This window comes from Balaenoptera musculus, chromosome 8, assembly GCF_009873245.2.
Source record: "Balaenoptera musculus isolate JJ_BM4_2016_0621 chromosome 8, mBalMus1.pri.v3, whole genome shotgun sequence".
NCBI lineage: Eukaryota > Metazoa > Chordata > Mammalia > Artiodactyla > Balaenopteridae > Balaenoptera > Balaenoptera musculus.
This window is the reverse complement of record NC_045792.1, coordinates 65,339,885-65,352,336: the sequence shown is the minus strand read 5'-3', so window position 1 is coordinate 65,352,336 and position 12,452 is coordinate 65,339,885. Positions and strand designations below refer to the sequence as shown.

General features: G+C 51.8%; 1 protein-coding gene across 1 annotated transcript in view; it reads left to right on the top strand.

The window, feature by feature from the left end:
- Nucleotides 1-10,782, top strand: part of DKK3 (dickkopf WNT signaling pathway inhibitor 3) — a 49,228-nt gene extending 38,446 nt beyond the window's left edge. Inside the window, exons 5-8 of the mRNA XM_036861902.1 lie at nt 5,635-5,727; nt 6,835-6,979; nt 8,191-8,347; nt 9,169-10,782. Coding sequence (XP_036717797.1) covers nt 5,635-5,727; nt 6,835-6,979; nt 8,191-8,347; nt 9,169-9,388 — 615 coding nt within the window. The 3' untranslated portion in view covers nt 9,389-10,782. The remainder of the gene's footprint in view (nt 1-5,634; nt 5,728-6,834; nt 6,980-8,190; nt 8,348-9,168) is intronic.
- The last annotated feature ends 1,670 nt before the right edge of the window (nt 10,783-12,452 follow it).

Here is a 12,452-nt window from a genome sequence, read left to right as displayed (position 1 = left end):
CATTTCTAGCTGCTGGGAATGCACATCCACAATAAGCGAGCCGGCAGACCGTTAACACAGAAGCACCGAGCTTTCTTGGGGGTCAGTCATGCTGAACTAACCTGCCAGAGCCCCTGGCAGGTAGCAGAAACATGTCTGCAAAGGAAACCATTGCTTTAGTGTATCTGGATTTTTCAAAAGTGTTTGACAAGGTTCCATGCCAAAAATTTTTCCATACCTAGAAAAAAATTAATTGCTTCACTGTGACTTTGTAGGGAATGCTTTGTTCTGCGTAGGAGTCAGTTTAGGGAAAGGAAGATATTCCTGAGGATGAACCTGTTCTTTGCCTGATGGAGAATTGCGAACAGCAGGGGCTCTTAGCTCATATCTTTTTTTTTTTTTCTTTAATTTTAATTTATTTGGCTGCCCCGGGTCTTAGTTGCGGCACGTGGGATCTTCGTTGCGGCATGCAGGATCTTTTAGTTGTGGCATGCGAACTCTTAGCTGCGGCGTGTGGGATCTAGTTCCCTGACCAGGGATCGAACCCAGGCCCCCCGCACTGGGAGCGTGGGCTTTTAGCCCCTGGACCACCAGGGAAGTCCACCCCTGCCCCCACAGCTCATATCTTTTAAATTAAAGATCTGGAAGGGGAAGTATGGTAGTAAAATTCCAAGTCTACAGGATTCTTGGGGAATGAGAAGCCAAGTTAATGGAATGTGCAATTTTCTTGCTTTGGTTCCCAGATCAGTGCTAACGGGCAGCATTTTGTTAGCCTGTTTTCCCCAGTAACATAACAAGTGGTTTCATCATCCACTCAGCGTGTATCCATCAGGTGCCCCCGCATGCCAGGCGCTGTGCTGGGTCCAGGCGCGTGTCACACGTATTGTTATTCTGCTTTACAGGAGTGAGGTTACATGCTTCTTTCACTTGCTTGTTTTACTTACTGATGGATTGTAAACATCACAGTGCAAAGAACTACCTCATTCTTTTTAATGTCTGCCTGGTGCCATTTTCCCACGAAATGATTGTACAATAATTTAATCAGTCCCCTCTTATTGGGCATTTCCATTATTTCTGGATTACAAATATTATACTGATGTATAGCCTTAAACATCCCTGTACATGGATATTTGCACATATGGATGAGTATTTCTGAGGATAGCCACCTGGAAGGGGAATTACTGGGTCAAAGGATCTATGCATTTATTTTTTTTTTTTTTTTTTTTTTTTTTAGTTTTTATTTTTTTAAGATTTTTAGAAATTTCATGTAATGTCTGAAACATTTATATTAACATATTTCCATACATATTTCCATACAAATACAAATATAAGATTTTTAGAAATTTCATGTAAAGTCTGAAACATTTATATTAACATATTTCCATACAAATAACCCAATGAAAGTTTAGTATTAGTTGTTTTGTTTGTTTGTTTGTTTATACTGCAGGTTCTTATTAGGCATCACCTTTATACACATCAGTGTATACATGTCAATCCCAATCCCCCAATTCAGCACACCACCATCCCCACCCCACTGCAGTTTTTGCATTTACATTTTTGATAGATGCTGATGAATTGCCTGCAAAGAACATCTACTTCAATTTTAATTACACCCAAATTGCCATCTGGGCAATGCTCAGTTTCTCAAATCCCTACCAACATGGGATATTATGCAATGTATTAGTTTCCTATTGCTGCTTGTAACAGCTTACCATATGTTTATTGGTTTAAAAACAGGAATTTATTATCTTTACAGTTCCATAAATCAGAAGTCCAACAGGAGTCTCACTGGACCGAAATCAAAGTATTGGCAGGGCTGTGCTCCTTCTGGAAGTCTAGGAGAAATACTGATCCTTGGCCCATGGCCCTTCCATAGTCAAGCCAGTTAGGTCGGATAACTGGGGATGAGGGTCTTTGCATGTGGGCATTGCTCTGGACACTGACCCTGCTGCTCCTTGCCATGTGCAAAGCCCCTTACCGTTACACTGGGTGCACCTGGATAATTCAGGCTTCTTTCCTTATGTCAGGTCAGCTGATTAACACCCCTAATTCCACCTGTGACTTTAATGTCCCCTGCCCATGTAAACATGACATGTCCACCAGCTTCCAGGGATGAGGGTGTGGACATTGGCGGGGGGGGGGCAGTATTCTGCCTACCGCAGATAGTATCAAACTTCTGTCTCTGTTCTAAGTGAAAAACTGGTATTCTGCTCTTTCAAGTTTGCATTTTCCTTGATTATTGGTGAAATCAAACATCTTTTCTGCGTGAAGAGACAAAGCAGTTTCACTGGCTGTAAGTTGTCCTCTTCATACCCTTCTCTCCTTTCTGCTGGGTTGCCTTTTTTTTTTTAAATTGAATGATAAATTTTTTAGGGCAAAGGCCTTCTCCTATTCACGTTTGCATCCCAATGCTTCAAAATGTGGCCGGGTTCAGAGAAGGGCCTTGATACCTGTGGGCCCTCTACCCCTCCCTCCCTCCTCCCCCCACCTACCCCATGCTCTTGCTATTCTGTTTTGGAAGAAATGTCAGGACGCTTCTGGCTTAACTGGCTGAGTTGAGTCTGTGTCGAGGAAGGCGCGGTGGCTGAGTGCTTTACTTACAAACCTGTCGGCTTCTCAGGCTATTATGGACTCTGGGGTCACACAGACGGGGTGCCCTGCCCCCAGCTCAGGCCCTGATTTGGGCGGCCCTTCCGCCCCTCTGAGACTCAGTTTTCTCACCAGTAAAAACAGCTGACCTTTTAGGGTTGCTGGGTTGGGAACAGGGACAAGATCGATTCCTTTTGGGAGGGCAGACCCTACTTGCTGAGCTGCTGCACTGCCGTGGTGACGGAAACTTCAGGCAGAGCCGTGGGAGGGGGCTTGTGGGCCAAGATGAGTGGGACGCTGGGGAGACACAGAGAAGAGCAATTTTAGGTCATCTTGCAGGGTGCTGGGCAGTGTGCTCTCCTTTTTTTTTTTTTTTTTTTAAAGCTTCTTTTAATTAATTAATTAATTTATTTATGGCTGTGTTGGGTCTTCGTTTCTGCGCGAGGGCTTTCTCTAGTTGCGGCGAGCGGGGGCCACTCTTCATCGCGGTGCGCGGGCCTCTCACTGTTGCGGCCTCTCTTATTGCGGAGCACAAGCTCCAGATGTGCAGGCTCAGTAGTTGTGGCTCACGGGCTTAGTTGCTCCGCGGCATGTGGGATCTTCCCAGACCAGGGCTCGAACCCGTGTCCCCTGCATTGGCAGGCAGATTCTCAACCACTGCGCCACCAGGGAAGCCCTGTGCTCTCCTTTTGTTACTGAATCGAACTTGGGTCCACTTGCCTGCACACAGTAAAGCCAATCTACTGATGCCGGGTCGTGGTGAGGAAAGTGCAGCGTTTGTTGCAAGGCCAAGCAAGCAGTAAAGCTCAGAAGATCCCAACTCCCCCTTGGCTTTCAGGGAAGGGTTTGTAAAGACAGGTTGAGGGAGAGAGTTGCACATGTGCATGACGAGCTTGCAGACTTTCTTCTGATGGGTGGGAAGGTAACTGGGAGTCAACATCATCAGTCTTCTGGTTCCAATTGCCTGGGGTCTGTGGGCTTGTGATCAGCATACAGTTAACTTCTTCCACCTGCTGGGGGTTTCAGTATCTGCAAAATAGCTCAAGGACATGTTTAATGGCTAAACTATCACCATTTTGTCTTGCTTGACTGTTTTCCTTTGGTTCTGCATTTTCTCACTTTTCTGATTAAATTTTTTCTTTGGAACTCAGGGAAGGCCTAGGAGGTTAAAGTTTTTCTACAAACAAGAGGCAGGTGGAGGACATGGGGTGGGGGTGAGGGTCTGTCCCAGGAAGGCCCCGTTGGGTCCTGCTTGGTTACCCTTGTCACTTTTTGAGAAGTTACAGTAGAGATTTAAATTACTTTTCACTTATTCTGGGTGTCAGCCCTGGTCCCTTCTGGAACCCCTGATGAGCACAGAGCCTGGCACATGGGGGTGACTTGTACCACGTCTCCAGGTTGGCCTCTTTCCCGTCATCCCTCAGAGGGGCTGTGGGAAGATGGTGTCCAGTGGGACTGATGGTCTTCCTGGCTGGGTGAGCCTTGCTTGGTGAACAGAGTGTGACCGCATGCTCTGAGGTATGCCAGGCTGGGGGTCAGTGCCAGGCTGGAGTTGCAACACTCCTATGCAGAGGCCAAGCCTGCAGGTGCCCTGAACCAAATACCCATCTTCTCAGGCCTGCAGTGTTGGCCTGGGGACACCTGTCACTTCCCAGGGACAAAGCTTCATTCCCTAGGCTGCCTGGCCAGAGCCTCCCTGCTGACCCCCAGGCCTACACACATGCTCTGGCCCTGGGGGTCCCTAGAAGACCCCGTTCACAGTCTCCTGTCCATACCCATTAGCACTGGTGCCTCAGCTCACAGAGCAGAGGTAGGGACCAGCCCAGGCCACTTAGGCCAAGGCTTGCCCATCCAGGCCTTTCCGGGTCGGGCTCCACACTTGCTCTCAGCATGGAGCATGCCCAGGTCAGAGCGGAGAGGCAGGTCCCTCCCTCCCCCAGACCCTTCCATAAGGTTTGCTGGGGCCCCAGGACACCCGCCTCAGGAGAGTTCCTCATCCGTGGGTCCCTGACGGCCGCATCTGGAGCCCTAGGCCCCCTCAGCCAAGGGCTGGTGGTGGAGAGGGTCCCCCTACCCTGGATAGCTGTTCTGTCTTGGGGGGCCCCCTTGGGGGGCCTCTCTGAGCCTCAGTTTCCAGGTTGATAGCACGGGGAAAGTAAGCCCTCCCTGCTGCTTGCTGGGGAAGCCACGAGGTAGATCAGGGACGCTGAGCCTGCCGGGGCTGCACCGTGACGGGCTGGCAGTGGTGGATCTTATGCCTCTCGCCTCTCCCGCCCTTCCCTCCCTCTGAAGCTGCCAGCCCCGGGCCTGAGCCTGACAGCAGGGCCGGAGCTAAAGCAGCCCTGCTCCTGCCCGTGACTGGCGACCGTGGCCGGGCCACAGTGGCCTCTCTGGTGGCCTCCCTCTCCTGGGCCTCGGGCCTCGGGGTGGACAGATCCCTTCTCTCCCCTTCTCCCCCATTTGTCCAGCCGAGCAGGGCTGGCAGCCATGAGAAGGCACCTGGGCTGGAGGGCTGAGTGCCAGCTGCACCCTCCTCGGGTTTCAAAGCTGGCAGCTGCCTTTGCCGGGCAGCCCTGGACCCCAGACCAGGAGCCTCAGGAGGCCCCCCGGCAGCTGCGCAGCCTCTGCAGCACTTCCCTTCACTGTCAGCAGGGCCCTGCTGGGCCGGGACCCCAGCCCTTCCTGTGCAGCCACCTGGGCCTGGAACTCATGAGCTCTTCTTATTAAAGCCATCTGCTCCTCGTTGAAGAATGGCTCTGAGTCTCTGTGCTCCCATCCCGGGTGTGTGAGGGGGAGGGCTGCACGCAGACTCGATTGCGTGCACTGGGTGTGGCATCCTGCAGGGCAGAAGCCCGGGCGTGCGGGGTTGGTGAGGGCCCCGCTAGCCTGGAGGGAGTGGATGCTGAAGCTTAGCCCATTCCTGTGGGCTAAGACTGCGGGATAAAGTGGGGCTTGGCCCTTCCAGGGCACCGCGGGTCAGCTGATCTGCCTTTCACTGATGAAGCTGCTCCCTCCTCCCCTCTCCTCTCCTCTCCTCCCCTCCTTCCCTCCCTCCCTCCCTCCCAGGAGTGCATCATTGATGAGGACTGTGGGCCTGGCAGGTACTGCCAGTTTTCCAGCTTCGAGTACTCCTGCCAGCCGTGCCGGGACCAGCAGACAGTGAGTGTGCCCAGAGGCCCCCAGAGCTGCAGCGCCAGGGCCATGGGGGCCCAGAAAAGGGGACCCGGGGGAGAAGGCCAGTGGCCCCCCGGTTCTCAGCTGGGCTTCCTGGAAGCCTCCTATGGGGCCCCACCGTGTCCACGCTTGGAACAGGCAGTCCATGGTGCCCAGTGGGGCTGACTCCTGGGGTGACCAGGAAGCCGTCTGCAGACCTGCTGTCACCCTGCCCACCTCATAGATACCAGAGATGGGGAGGGAGGACAGAGGAGGCCCCACCCTGCCCCTTCCCTGGGGAAGACCATCCCAGTAGACGCAGCCAGCAACACCACGGCAGCCCTTGGGCAGGGAAGGGGCAACCCACCCCCCAGATCTTTCTCCCAGTCTGCTCAGAGAGGGCAGAAGGAGGCCCAGGAAGAAGCCAGAGCATGTTCCAGATGGAGGTTCCAGAGAGAAGCGGGAAGCCGGGAAAGAGTGACACTCCCTCCGCCCAGCAGATGTTTTGGACAAAGCCATATATGGGCTTTTCTGGTCCTTTTCGTTATTAAGGCAATAACACAGCACAATAACAAGTTTGGAAAATAGAGGGCTTCTTGCTGCCCCGCCTGGCCCCACCTGTGGTTAGGCAGCTCCTGGCCTGCTCGGTGCCACCGCTCCACATGTGCGACCCCAGGTCCAAGGCACCCAGTGCCCTCCTGTCCATGTGGCTGCCCAGGCTTGGGCCCTAATTTAATCAGCTGCTCAGATTCACGCTGCTGCCCGCGTCTGTGGGCCATAAGCCATCTTCCTTCCTGACCGTTAATTAGGGACCTAATGAAAAGGAGGCAAGGCCAAGTCTGGGGGGGAACCGAAAAGATGCAACCATCCTTTATAAAATCTCAAGCTGCGTAGGACTCCCCCAGGTGTCATGTTTCCTGCCCAGCTCCCATCTCCACCCCCCTTGACTTCCCTAAGACACCCCCAGACCAAGGAGCTCGGTTTCCTCCTGTCTATAGTAGGAGGATGTGGGTTAGCCGACCTGCGCTGTCTCCAGGCTTCTGGATTGGGGGCAGGGACAAGCTGGGCTCCCTCAGGTCCGTGAGCCGCCTGTGTTTTCCCTTCCCGCTGCAGCTCTGCACTCGGGACAGCGAGTGTTGTGGAGACCAGCTGTGCGTCTGGGGTCACTGCACCAAAACGGCCACCAAAGGCGGCAACGGGACCATCTGCGACAACCAGAGGGACTGCCAGCCGGGGCTGTGCTGTGCCTTCCAGAGAGGTGGGTGGGCTCCCCTCTGGGGGCAGGACAAGCCCTGTCCCAAGCTCCAGCACACTGGGCCTCCTGGGGCCCCGTCCATGCCAACCACACCTTTTCAGGGACCTTCTCCTAGGCAGGGTCCCCAATGCTCATTGGTATGTGTCCCAGCGCCACAACTTCTGCCCGGGGCTGAAGACCAGCTCTCTCTCTCTCTTTTTCTTTTTCCCCCTGTGATGCCTAGAAATTAAATTCCTTCAGGATGCATGAGCCCAAGGAGGGAGGAATACCCCCAGATGGGTGGGATGAGGGCACCCCCTCCCCATCCCACTCCACCCATTCCCCAGGCCTCAGGGTAGCACCTGGCCCTGGTCCGCTTTCCTGCGAGTGGCCCCCTTCTACTCCCGTCTCCCATTCTCACTGCCCCTCCCAGGTGAGGTCTGCTCAGGTGCTCTCCCCATCCACGGGTGTTTCTGAAACCGTCCCTTAACCCCCTCCTTCAACCCCTCGTCCACCTGGTACCTGCTGCCCCAGCAGTTTTCCTCAAGGACATGGCTCCCTGGGTATGATTCCTCTGGGAGCTGCGGTTGCTCCTGTCCTGTCACTTCAGTTCCACTCCTCAGTTGGCCTTCCAAGACCTCTGCCGGGTCCAGCTTACCTGTCCTCCTTTTCTCTCTACTCCTTGGCCCATTTGGGAATCTCGCTGTCCCAACCTTTCTCACCAGCCCAACCCCAGGCCTTTGTTGGTTCTGTGCTCCAGCCTTTTTTTTTTTTTATTTTTCTACATATATATATAAACATATTTACTTTCATTTTTTAATTATACAAATAATACATTTTCAATGTAGGAAAACTGGAAGATACAGATAAGCAAAGGTCTTATCTATATCCTTCCAGATTTTTTTTTCTTTGAACACATATTTTGTTACAGTAATTCCTGCCCCTCCAAAAAAAACTTCAGTGCCTTTTTCCACTCTTAATTTCTCCATACCTCTGGCCTCAAAACCCAGCACAAGACCACCTCTTCCAGCCAGTCCTCCCTAACTGCTCCAGCCCTCCCAGCTTGTTCCCTCCTGAGCCCATGCCGTCATTCTGGTTTCCTACCATTCCACCTCTTCAATCCCTACCTCCACTTTGGGGTTCAGGGTGGAAGCTGGGGGGCTGCACCCCATTTCTCTGCTCCTTCCTTTGGTGCCTGCCTGCCTGGTACAGGGGTAACCCTCAGCTGGTTCCAGGTCTGTTGTTTCCTGTGTGCACACCCCTGCCCGTGGAGGGTGAGCTCTGCCACGACCCTGCCAGCCGGCTTCTGGATCTCATCACCTGGGAGCTGGAGCCTGATGGAGCTTTGGACCGATGCCCATGTGCCAGTGGCCTCCTCTGCCAGCCTCAGAGGTGAGGTCTCACCTGCCCTTTCTGTCGGGGGCTGAGAGCAAATGAGGTGCCACCCAGTGGGGACCCAGGAGCAGGAGCAGGGTGGGGGGAAGATGTGGATTTAATTTAAGGTAGGTTTAGTTGGAGGTGTCCTTGGGTCTTCCAGATGGAGGGTCCAATAGCGGATCTATAGGACTAGGGCTCAGGAGGTGTGGCCAGGGGTACAGATTTGGGCTCATCTGTGTGAGGGTTGAAGCCTCCTCAGTAGATGACCTTAAAAAAGATGGCGTGTGGAGGGAGCCCAGGCCCAGCGCAATGAAAGAGCAGAGGAGACAGAAGGTGCAGTAAGAGAGGCAGGAGGGGAGCCGGGAGAGTGGCCAGCAGAGTAGAGGCTGTGGAGAGACGTGAAGCACCAGGCCTGCTCAGAGGCTCAGTTCTCCGCGCGCATCTCACTCAGCAGCCGCTGCTTCGCCTTCTCTCCCAGCAGAATCCAGGGTGGCTGGGGAGACAGACAGAACCTGGCCCCGGCCCACAAGGCCCAGGGCTCCCCACAGGTGCAGCAGGGGCTGCTGCTGCCTGGGGGCCCGGGTGGGCAGGGGGCTGTAAACGCTCAGACCCCGGAGTCCTCAGGGCTGCCAGAGAGGGTCCGTGACAGGAGGACAGACCTGTGGCTAGACGTGGGGGAGCTCACCTTGGAGCACCTTCTCCAAAGGTGACCCTCCCTCGGCATCTGCTTTAAGGCAGGATGTTAGAGGAGGTGCCGTGAAAGTGAGCTGGGCTCGTGCAGAGGGCGGGGCCTCAGTTTGGGGGCCTGGGCCTCGCCCCTGTCCCTCCCTCCGCAGCCACAGCCTGGTGTACATGTGCAAGCCCACCTTCGTCGGGGGCCGCGATGAGGACGGAGCGAACCTGGTGCCCAGAGACGTCCCGGACGAGTACGAAGACGGCGGCTTCATCGAGGAGGTGCGCCGGGAGCTGGAGAACCTGGAGAGGAGCCTGTCAGTGGAAATGGCTCTCAGGGAGCTCGGGGCCGCCTCGGAGCTGCTGGAGGGAGAGGAGATTTAGACCCACTGTTCTATGGGTAGACATGCAACGGAAGTAGTTAATTTATTTCCCCAGCTGTGTCCCTAGGTGTGGGCTCACCAGGCTTTTTTTCCGTGCCCTCTTCCCAGTACATTTTCCCCTCTGGCTTGAAACAACATGAGGGGCTGCACCCTTGCCCAGCACCCACCCCCCTCCCCCATGCATCACAATTCTGGTGTCCGGGGAAGACCAGGGTGTGGGAGGCTGAAGGTAGAATAGGGCTGCTACACTGGTCCAAAGTATTGGCTGCTTCGCCTCTGCTGGTTGGCAGACGGCATGTTTTGTTTTGTATGACATTGCCTCGAGAATAGTTGGAGGGGAGGGGATGGAAAAGAATGCAGAATTTCCCCACGATGGGTTTTGGGGAAATGTTGATTCTCAAACACGTGGAGAAGAATGCCCTGCTTTGCAAACGTAAACCTGCGAAAATGCAACAAGTGATTCTTTCATGCCATTCTCCCCATGGGCACAGGCAAGTGCTGCCCTCAGCTGCTGCAGGTGAAACGTTCTCACTCAGCGTTGCCTGCATTCATCCTCTCAGCAGTGTTACTCAGCTCCTACCTCTGTGCCAGGGCAGCAGTGTCATGTCCTCTCACCACAGCCTGGTGAAGGGGGCGTTGGTCTCCCCGTCTGTCAGGATCTCGGAGGCTCAGACATGTCAAGTGGCTTGCCAAGTCACACAGCTAGTGAAGACCAGAGCAGGATGTCACCCAGGTGTGATTCCAAGCCCAGTGCTCTCCCCACCAGCCTCAGTGCCACCAAAAGTACCCCCTACGAGGATAAAGAATGAGATTTTTCCTTTTTTTTTTTTTTTGAGGCACATCTGGAACTAAGGTCAAAGTAGTTCACACATCCCTGTAAGATTAAAGAAGTTCTGCTGTTAGAAAAACAGCATTCTCCCCAGCGTTCTCCCCAGTGTGGGTGGCCATCACTCCAGTGGAGACAGAGGTATTGACACTGTCCCCTGTGGCAGTCAGTTGTATCAGTAACTAACTTTGAAGGTACACATGACCGGAGCATAATATGTAAGTTAACGTGCCAGAAACAGTACTTAGGTAATCTTAGGGCCAGGATTATAAATGAAATTTGCAAAATCACTTACCAGCAACTGAAGACCATTATTGACTGCATGGAGAAAATCAAGCCAAGCAAGACTGTGAAATATGGTTGTAATATCCAAGCTAAGAGCACTGAATTGTATGCTGTTCTATAAATATTTTCAAGTGTCATGGACTGTTTCCATCATGTATTCAGAGTTATTAAATGTTAAAGTCACACACAATTGTACAAGCATGCTTTCTTCAAGTTTTAAATTATGTATAAACACATGTTGCATTTAGAAATCAAGCATAAATCACTTAAACTACTCTTTTGTAGCTCTTGGACTTCTTTTTCCTTTTGACTTTGAATAAATATAAAGCCCTTTCAGCCAGAAAAAATAAAATAGAAATGACCTGCATTGTCCAAAAAGAAAAAAAAAAGTTCTTCCATAAAGCAAATTTTCCAGACAATGGAAGCATACCTCTTTTAGCATCAAAATATGTTAGAAATGTTAACCATTTTGGGATGGGAATTAGTCCTTAAGAGTGTCAGTGCTTCATTGTCTCTGAAAGAGTAAATGGAATGTGTATGCCTCTTTTCTGGGGAGGCTTCTTTAATCAAATGCAGTTCTGGGCCAAACACAGTAAGATCTTCAGTGAGCATCATAATCCATAATAATAAACTACTATATATGAAGGTCACCTGGGTGATTGATAGACACCAGATTAGACAGTCTACCCATATTAATTCAATATTCATTGAACCCATGAGTATTTTCTTCATTTAACAGATGAAGAAATGGAGACTCAAAAAGATTAAGTGATAGAGCTAGAAGTCAAAACAATATCTAGTACAGTATGCCCAGGATATACTGACAAGTTTATCTCTTAAAATTAGCTGTTTTCTCTTCAATGTCCAGAATCATCAGGACCACTCTACATCTTTATTACTCAACAGATATTTACTCAGAACCAGGTGCTGTGATATGCACTAGGGGTACCAAGTTGATCCAGATAGGGTCCTACCCTGAAGGCATCACAGCCTAATGAGGGAGATAGATACACTAAACTCAGCACTGACAAAATGAAAGCAGTCAACCTGATATCTGAACAGAGCGTTACGGGATCCTCAAAGGAGCACGTGGCTTGGGAGAGCTGGCATGGAAACTGGCTTTCAAAGATGATAGTATATCAGGAGGACAGAAGGAATAGGAGAGGGCATTCTGGGCTACAGGCAGAGGGAGGGAGGCAAGGAGGAGGGATGGTATATAGGGGGAACTGCAAGTAATTCACAGTGGCTGGAAGGCAAGGTAAATTTGAGCGTTTGGAGAAGAGGCTGAAAATTATTTCATCCAAAAATTTATTGAGCACCTACTAAATGTCAGGCCCTATGTCAGGTGCCAGGGAGACAGTGGCACATGAGATAAAAACTAGGTCACTTTCTCATGGAGCTTATATGCAGGTATATTATCTTGTTCCACTTTGTCATCATAGCCACAAAAATGTTAAGAACATGAGACGCTTGGCAAAATTCTTGGCTGAAATTCACATATAAACACGCTGGTGTATCTCCTCTACTCACGATTCTAAGTGGAAAGTGTTAAAGGTTAGGTGGAGCTTGGTACTTGCATCTTCCTGCCTGCCCTTCCCGAGATCCGGAGTTCCTGCCAAGGAAGCCACGGTAGATGCTGTCATTTCAATTACGTGACAGCTAATCCCAGCCCTCTTGCGCTTCTCCCACCATCACAGAGGCTGAAAAAGCTGGACACTTACTTTCCCAGCCCCCACTTGCAGCTAGAGATGGCCACATGACCCAGTTCTGGCCCTGGAAATGGGAAGGCTGCCAAAGAGTTTCTGGGAAGGGTTTTTTACCTGAGTGACAAAAGGAAAGAGGCCTACAGGAAGTATGTCCCCACCCTCCACCCCCTTCCCTGGTTGCCTGTCTTTGAGCACAGGTGTTTAGGATGTGACATTTGGAGCTGCAGCAGCCATCTTGGGATCATGTG